Below are 9124 nucleotides of genomic sequence, written 5' to 3'. Positions count from 1 at the left end.
GTTACAAACCCGAACAATTGGGCGAATCTGTATTTCTCTCCCGAGAGTACCGGTCTGGTGGGTGATCCTGTCTCTGCCCCTTTCCAAGGCTTTTTTCCTCCCGATGTGTGTCGCCCCCGCCCCAACTGGGTTTGGTTTGGCAAGTCTGCAAATGCGGTCCACTTCCCCAAGTGCGGGGTGCTTTCCTGACATTATCGTCGATCCAATTTTATCATTCGCATGCGCTGGTTTCCATCTGCTGCGGACTCATATATACGCATGCGCGTGTACCTAAGAGATGTACGTGCTCATGGGTGTATGTCCAAGAAGGCAGCCTTTGACTGAGCATCTTTTTTTGTAAAAGCGGTCAAGATGGGAGCCCCCGCCGTCTCCTTTTCTGTGCCTCTTTGTTGTACAGAGAAAAAGAACGAAGAAGGGAGAGATGAAAAAGGGAGAGCCCAGAAATTGTGTGTGTGTGTGTGTGGAGAGAGAGCGCGAGTTCTCGGGTTATGGTAGAGAACGCTATACGGGGGGGGGGGGGGGGGCGTCGAACGTGTCTACTCGAAGGAAGGATTCTATTGTGGTAGAAATGCTCTCAGCTTCAATCAGCTTCGGGCTCCAATTCCCCTCTCTGTTGTCTCATCTGCGCGTCAAGAGGGCAATGGCCCCATTCAGCGGGGTAGTGGAACATGTTGTGGCGTATGTGGGTATGCGGCAGTATTCTAGGGGGAGGGCGATGTTTGGAAAAGGCAAATCTGGCTCCATCCAAACGAAACAAAATGCGATTTTCAAATGCAGAGACGTGCCACGTCAGCTCTGGTCCCCGTCTTGAGAGCAGCAAGCACGGGTGTTCCTGTCGCTTCCCGTTTGTACCTCAGAGAAAAAGGAAAAACTGTACAAGATCCGAGATGTACTCTCCTCCTCTTCACTGACAAACACAGCTGCTTCGTGCAGCGATCCGGAGCTCACACACACCGAAATATCCCCACGTGCATATATATAATACATGTATATATATATATATATATATGTACATGTACCAGAAAGAGGGGCACACCACACAGAAGATGCGCCTCTCTGCTGCCAGTGAAATAGAACCAAAAGAGATGCATGCGATAGCAGAAGTTTCAGCGTCCAGAAAAGTATGTATACCGTGAGGCAGAAGCCGCGTGAATGCAAAATGAGGTATGTATCTGCACACGGACAGATTGGCCTCGTGCGTTTGTCGTTTTTATTCGCCTTCTTTCACAACTCAGAAAGGGAAACTGGTCCGTCTTCCTTTAGGATCTGGCTACCAAAGGATCCTCGCCGAGAACCCGGAGCTCGAGGCCAAAGGATTGCTGCTCCCGTCTGTCCCTCTCCAAAGCAAAGTGGCGAGACACTAAGAAAAAAGAAGCGAATGGAGACAAAACAGCACTTGTCAGTGCCCTTAAGAAGGGACATGCCAGCTTAGTCCTCACTCCCTAGCGGAATGAAGAGACAATTCATTCAGATGCGGAACCTGTATACACAAAACAGGGCTCAATACGAGCTACTCCGGTGCATACACGCACAATTTGTACGCCGAATTTGTGCACTCATTCCTCTTCCCATCTATCTTTTCGGCCATCTTGTTCCTTGGTTGCTTCCTCGAGGAGCGCGGCGTATTGGACAACGAGTTCAGAGACAACAGAGCCGAGTGTCTTGGCAGAGAGGGAGTCCGGGGCCTCCACGTAAATTCGACAGACGTCTTCGGTGCCGGAGGGCCGAACGAAACTTCGACAGAAGGGCCCTGTATTTTCCACGGCTTCGTCGATCCAAGACTGCAAAACAAACACAACAGGGAAAACTCCAGATCTTAGAACCAAAGACGGCCAATGAGGAGGAAGTCTGCGTGGCGAACTGCCCGCGATTCTATCGGGATATACCCTGCTCTACCCCTCTGTACAGATGCGATATAGATATGCACATGCGTTTATCGACAGATGCACGTAGGCCGAAGTTGCTGCACGTATCTCTGCGTATCTAAAGTTGATGGGCTCGAGGGGGACACGCGGAGGGGGGGGGGCGAGAGCTATCTCCAAAGAAATACAGATGGAGACGACGAGAGATTTTCTGTGTCTCCCGAGACAGACCGTCGTTGGCCGGCACTTTTTGAACTGGGGCCTACTTGGAGGTTTGCAGGCTCCATCAGTGTCTTCTCGTCACAGGGATCGGGTTTCAGAGTCGCGAGGACACTCCGTGGAAGCGCCACCTGCTCAGTGGTTGCGCACAGACACAAATCGGTTTTTTGGGGTGACATTCATTCTCAGCGGGTTCAATCCAGCAACCGACAAACGATGCGAGACCGCGGCCTGCGTGCAGGCGCAGCGTTTCCCCAGCCGCGAAACGGTAAGCAAGATCCAAAAAGAGTTCCCGTTCTGAACGAAACGGAGACTGACACCAGTCACAGGGCGCAATCCCAAGTCGACTGTTCCGCGGGCTTCTTTTTGCCATGAAGAAGGCGAGTGAGATGGCAGCAAAGCTCTCCCCCCCGTCGGAAACAAGAAGGCCGAGTCCCGTGAGAGACGCGCGGGGCCTTTCGTCCATCCTTTCTCTATAAAGCGGGCGACAGCGAAGAAACGCACGGTGCTGGCGCTCCTCTCACCCCGCAGCCTCTCGTTGCGTCTTCACAGACACGCGGCTGCTTCGCTCTCAGGGGTGCGGAAGACGCGAGGCGCGCCTGCAGCCGTGGCTCTTGGATTTATGCATTTTAGTTCTCGTTTGGGAATGCCCCGACGCGCAGGAGCGCGGCCGTCGTCTGCGTCTTGTTGCTATCGCGCTCCCTGGGACGTTGTCGTACCTTTAACGTGAGACACGGTCGATCGTCGTACAAATCGCTCCACTGTTGAGGAGACATGTCCATCCAAGAGAGAGCCGCAACAACGGCGAGCAAGTTCGTCTGTGCGTCGCCTGTCGCCGCGTTGAAGAGATTTACGAATTCCCGTATAATTCGCCATTCTGCAACCTGAAGCGGGAAACGCAAAAGCAGCACGAAGGCGCGGAAAAACAGGTGAAACGAGGAAAGCGCATTTTTGTCGTGTTTGTCGGTTGCAGAGGTGCCGCTCATGGCTGCTCGGTTTCCTCGGAAACCAGAAAAAGGCCCACTGTCGCCTCTCCGACCCTCGCTTTCTTCTGTGGGATTCCTCCACCCCATACAGCAGCAGCTGCCCCCTTCCCCTTTCCCGTTGCCTCCCCCGTCGCTGACATTCTTTTTTCCAACACCACACATCCATCTGCGCAGGGCCTTCATTCGCGCATCCGCGTTTACCTCCTGCGAAGCTCTTCACGGGGTGAGCGACCCGACCGCGCTGCGAGCGGCGCAACTGCGTATCCGAAGCGCTTTCTGGGACACACCGGAACTCACCGTAGACAGTCCATGCGCCGCCGCCCACAGATCCAGCTGTGCGTCGTCTCGCACAACCGTGCCGTGTCCATTTGCTTCGAAGTAGACCCCAAGAGACGCTTCCGACGCTCGGCGGTGGAGATGCTTGACTCCCGTAGGCACGCATGTAAGCTCAAACTAGAGACACCATAGCACACAGGAAGGAAGAGTGTGCAAGAGGGGGAGCAAAAAGGATAAGGCATGATAAGGCATCAAGAGACAGACCAGGAGGGAGCAAACGCAGGGGGCGAAAGGCAGTGGCGTTTTTGACCGTCTCTCGTCATGGCAGCGCGTCACGGCGAGGCACGAGGAAAGCTCTTCAGTGCAGCTGCAAAGAGCCCTGCTTGTTTGCAGGTGGACGCAGAGAAAAAAATGCGAAGTCTCGACCTCTCCAACTGCCATCATCCACACGCTACGTCATCCCAGGAGAGGTTATGCCCGTGCCTTAACGCTTTTTTGTGCGCAGAGACTCGACATGTATCAGCGCGTGTGCCCTCGGGTTCCGACAGAGAAGAACGCGCATGCCACAGTGGTCCTGGTGCCCCGTCGATCTGGCCACGGGAAAACGCGTAAGCGTCGAGTACCGCAAACGTTCATGCAGTTACTCTGTGCGCTCAGCCCTATCGCTTTGAAACCAGTCACGGGGTACGGGCACACGTGCACAAGACACGTGCAGGCGAGAGATTGAGACAGAGGCGGGAAAGAGGAGAACGATGAGCAGAAAGAGGCATTTATCGTGAGAAGACGAACCAGAACGCCCGAGGAGGTGAGGGAGCTGGCGGCCGCCTGGAGCTTCTTCAAGAACGTTGTGCTTCCGCCGTTTGCGTACGCCGTTTGCACGACGCAAATTCTCAACAGAGGCTCCGAGGAAGGAGACGCGGAAGGCGACGAAACAGGCTGGCCGTGCTCTCTTGGTTTCCCGAGAGCTTGTTTGAGAAGGCAGAGAAGCGTCAACGCGACGAGACAAGCAATTCGGTCGCCGTCGTAGAGCCGCATCCGAATCGCCTCTTCCTCGCTCACATCGAGGGCGGACGACGTCATTTGTTTTACGGCTTCTCCATTGGCAGAATCCAGTCCACAGGCGCCAGGGGACCCAGCGTTTGTCTCTGCCTCGAATCCGCCTGGGGATCGTTCGCGTCTCCCGCGTGCCCCGTCTGTTCCGTCCTCTCCATCTTGGCCTTCTCGCGTCTCCACCGCCCGGTCTGCGTGCGGTTCGTTTCCGCGACCGGTGCTGGCCGTTGAGTTGGCGGCCCGATGTGCATGTCCTCGTTCGCCTTCTTCCTGGTCGAGGTCTGCGTCGTTGCCTGCCCGAGAAAGATTGCGCCGCGTGACGGAAGAATCTTGGGTGAGGGAAAAGGCTTGCTGCAGCTCTTCCCGCACAGCCTCTTCCGGCGAGCACAGCCGCTGTGGACCGGAGCAGGGATCCGGCGAAGGCGGAAGAGAAGGCAGCCGCGAAGCGCGTTTCTGCTCCCAAGTGAAGAAAATGAGGCGGTCGGCATCTCCGTCAAAAGACGCACAAAGCGTACCTTCTGACACGTCAGTTCGACCGCCTGCACACCAGAACGACACATCGACGCCGCGGTGCATAGCGGAAAGACGAGACGTGGGAAACGGGGAAAGCAGAAAAACCCAGAAAGGAGCGACAAGCAGGGACACAAAGGCGCAAAGAGGTGAGACCGGTGTGTGGACGCTCAAGACGAGACGAAGAACACAGGGAAAAACGCACCACGAAAAGACATGAGATGCATCGCGCGAGACGCGTCAGCCTGAGAGGGTGAAGAAGACCTGGGACACAAGCGGAAATAGGCCGTGCTGCACTTTTTCGAGAGCAAAGCGGACACCAGACGAACACACACAAAAACACCACACAGAACAACGAAGCCGGCACAGATGCTGCTAGACCCAAACTGGACGGCTGGCTTCGCTTTCACCGAGGACGAAGTAATCTCCTCATTTTCGAGTTAGGCGCCGCCCCCTTGCGCGATGCGACTACTCCGTTTTGCTTGCTTCTACCCGCGCTCCGCGATCCTTGCTTTCCTGGCTTCAGGTTTCCCTCTTTTGCGGCTGCTCCTGGCTCTCCTCACTCATTTGTCGCGCTCGTTTTCCCTTTCCGACACCCTGGCGTGTTTGTCACCTCTCTATTCTCCGTCTGCGCTCCTCTCGCTTTCCTCTCAGTCTCTCCCGCGCTTCGTCTTCCTGTCCCCTCGCCCTCTCCTGTCCCTCGTTTTCTGCTCCCGGTCTCTCCCTTTGTGCTTCTCTGACTCACCAAAATTTCTGGGCAACGCCTTGAGCTTTTGCACGTGCTCGGCGCCACAGAGGACATTGAGACCCTCCTTCACTTCTTTGGCATCTTCTCTGTCTGATTCGGTTTTCTGCCGGCCTCGGTCTTCTCCCGCCGAGACACACGCTTCTTGGCTGTCGTTCTGTCCGGCGTTGCGCACAAAGAGAGAGACACCCGCGTCCCTCCTGAGCATCTCTACAAAGGGCTCGATCGATGGACCTCCCACGCCGTCTGCCGCGTCAAGGAAGAGGGAACTGGAAGGAAAGGAAAGCGGAAGAGCGACTTCTGGAAGCGAGAGGCACACACACCGAAAGCAGAGAGAGAGAGAGACAGAAGAAACACAGCGAGAGAAAAGTTAACATACACAACCAGCTCGACATCAAGTTTCCAGAATGTCACGCATGTCCACACATGCAAACACTTTCACTATTTGCGGGAGTCGCACAGCCAAACTGAACACTGATTCTTTCAAGTGAGCAAAGGTTTCCCGGCATGACTCTATCATTATATATATATATATGCGTTCCGGTTGACACGGTGTAGCTCGGGCATGCTTGCATTCGGCATAGGGAGACACGTGTGTGTGTGTGTGTGTGTTCAGCCGGCGAGATGTTAATATGTGAATGTATACGTATGTATGTGTGCAAGCACGTACCCCATCAGCCCAATACGTGGACATGAATAAAAGGCAGTCCCGCAGAAAGCTCTCTATCGTCGATCTTACGTTCAGTTACGTTAACTACTTGGAATGTGCGAATAACAGTAAATGCCATGCATTTCTGTAACGCTCCAGTGTCCGGACACAAGCACGCTCCTGGTCTCTGGTCTTCACTGGCGTTGTCTCCGGCCGCTGTATCATGCTGCTAAGGTTCGATCCCAGTCCAATCTCACCTTCCCTTGCTTCGTCTCCGTGGCGGGCCTTCCCGTCCGTCTGTGGCTCTTCCCGCTCCCTCAACGCTTGCTGCTTCAGCTCTCTCGCCTGGAGCATGAATGCCGAGAATGCCTTTCCAAAGTGGGCATAGTATTGGCGAACAAAGCGGCTGCCTTCATCTCCTCTTTCGTTTTCGTCCTGCTGTCTCTCTCGCGGCTGCCGTTCAAGCTGCGGCTCCTCTTCTCCGTCCACGCCGCCTTCCAGTCTCTCGTTTTGCTGCCTTACAATGAACTGCAGCTGCCCCGTCGTGACTTGCCCCAGAGAAATAACTCGAACGCCAAGCGCGCTGGCACCCGCCTCGAACGCCTCCTGCAGACACCGCGATGACGGCCGGTTGTCTCTCCCCACAATGACGCAAGGGAACACCGGAGCCGGGCTCGAGCGTGACGCAGCTCTCCTGTTGTCTACTGAAGGTTTCTCTTTCTTGCCAGCTGCATCCTTTCTCGCGCCCGATCCCCTCTCTCCCTGCAAAAAGAGCTCTTGCGCGATCTCCCTCAGCACTTTCAGTTCCGGCGCGACACGCCCTGCGTCGCATTTGTCGGCTTCCTGACCTGTCGCCTCTCCGGGAACGGCGGCGTTGGGGCAGCGATCCGCTGTCGCCTTCTGGTTCGAGGCGTTCGCAGCGGCGCGCCTGTCGAAAGCTTCCTCCGGTGCATCGTGTGCCAGGAAGGCTGCATTCACCAAATCTTCCGCGTACAGCTCCCAGACCGGGGAAAGGAGACAACCATCAGGACGGACGAGCTTCACTCCGTTGTCTTCCACAGGGTTGTGACTCGCGGTGATCATACAGCCTACGTAGACGCCGGCAGCCTCCTCTCCCTTGTGGCGGATCGTTTCTTCTGCCGTGCGACGCGTCGCCGCTCGGCGCTGCTGATCGAGAGCGAGAAGAGATGCCAGGAGCCCGCATCGGTGAACCACATGCGGCAGGAGCTCTGCGTTCGCACGAAAGCCTATGGGCAAGACAGCGCAGGAGAACGGTCGAGAAACTCTGGGTCTCTGGCAAAGGACTCAAGAGGGCTCTCCTCTTTTTAGCGGGCGCGACCGCCGAGACGAGAGAGCGCGTCGCGAAAGGCCAAGACATTTCGCCAACACGGAAGGGACATACGTGGAGGTCGTGTGAAAACGCGGAACTCCGAATGAAGTCCCTTCCCCGTCCAGGAGTATGTCACAGGCGCGCGAGACCCGTCTGAGCCGGGGGCATGCAGAAAGGAGAATGAGGGCCACTCACGCTTCACTGCTTCTGAGTGCTCCACATGGCACTCGAGAACCTGACGATTCGCGTTTCGCCCGTGGAAACAGATCTTCGCACGCGGTCGTGCGTGAAGGAAAAAAGCGAGCTCCTGTGGGCTGGCCACCGAAGACAGACAGTGCATGCATGCTTCATTTTTCGTTCACTGTTTTTTGACGACGGTTCCACTCCCGGCGGATATGCCGGGTCACTCCTGGCGAAATCTGGTCATAATTCGCTCCGTCCTTCTGGCGGCACAGAGTGTAACGACGCGAAGAACAGGCGTCGAGAGCAGGTTCCACGACGTTAAGGGGCGTGGCGCAGCGCACGAAACGTGAGAAGCGCACGCAGACCCGTCGCAAACGCGTGACAAACGCGCCGGACACGAGGGCGAAACAACTATTGACTGGTGCAGAGAGGAGCCAGGGGACACAGCGCTTTTTCGGCAGTTACCTGCTGTTCCGTAGTTGAATCGTCGATCCCGAATAGCGGGATACCGCGACAGAGACGCTGCAAGACTTGTGAAGGAGATGGCCCTTTCTGGCAAAGGAAGGAACGAGTCACAGCTGGATTCGGCCTCGGCCAATGCAGCCCGTTCTTCCGGGGTCGGCCCGGAGTCGTGCGCCATCTTTGACGGGCGACAGCGCAAGTATGTGGAAATGGAGTGGAGAAACTTGAACGATCACGGATTTCGAGAGAGACGCTTTCTCGTCACTGAGAACCTACCGGTCGACACCACAACCTGAAAGTTACGCACCAAAAACAAAACTTTCCTCTGCGCTCGCAGCAAGCCGGAGGGGAAGCATCGGGATGCCAAGAGATGAATGTAGGCACGGAAACTCGGTGGTGTGTGCTGTTGACGAAGCGGCAAAGAAGGTGCTTGTGGGGCACGTTTCTCGCTTTTGTAGGGTGGAGGAACAATGCAAAAGGGTGACGTGCACGGGGAGACCGCGAACCGCACGTGTCTCCCGGCGGCGTGTCTTCTCTCGACCAACTCCGCGCCGTCTCCCGCTCCAATTAAACGTGCGATGGCCCGAGGAAGGGGCAGTGTGCGCCACAATGCCTGAAAAGCGAGGCACAGAAAAGCACGGAGTTTGCCGGAAATCCCGAAAAAGGGAAGATGCAGGCAACAAACGGACACAACGGGGGGTCGGAGGACCCGAGGCAGAGTTATCAACCGGCACACTGTCGGCACGCGTGTGGCGATGCAGATGCACGTTGAGTACATCACCCCATTAACAGGCCTGGCCCAGGTACAGTTTATTCCGAATGTCAGAGACCGAAGGAAACAGCAACGGGTTC

The 9124-nt window shown here is 56.0% G+C and overlaps 1 protein-coding gene across 1 annotated transcript; it reads right to left on the bottom strand.

Moving 5' to 3' along the window:
• Positions 1-1556: 1556 nt before the first annotated feature.
• NCLIV_040500 (gk12616, related) lies at positions 1557-8450 on the bottom strand (the record flags this gene model as incomplete). The annotated part of the gene is made up of 8 exons (XM_003880960.1): positions 1557-1781; positions 2129-2212; positions 2801-2965; positions 3365-3520; positions 4133-4932; positions 5649-5948; positions 6555-7544; positions 8276-8450. 8 exons carry the CDS (start codon positions 8448-8450, stop codon positions 1557-1559), a joined length of 2895 nt encoding a protein of 964 aa, XP_003881009.1.
• Positions 8451-9124: the final 674 nt, after the last annotated feature.

This window comes from Neospora caninum, chromosome IX (assembly GCF_000208865.1).
Source record: "Neospora caninum Liverpool complete genome, chromosome IX".
Lineage (NCBI taxonomy): Eukaryota > Apicomplexa > Conoidasida > Eucoccidiorida > Sarcocystidae > Neospora > Neospora caninum.
This window is presented reverse-complemented; position numbering and strand designations above follow the sequence as displayed.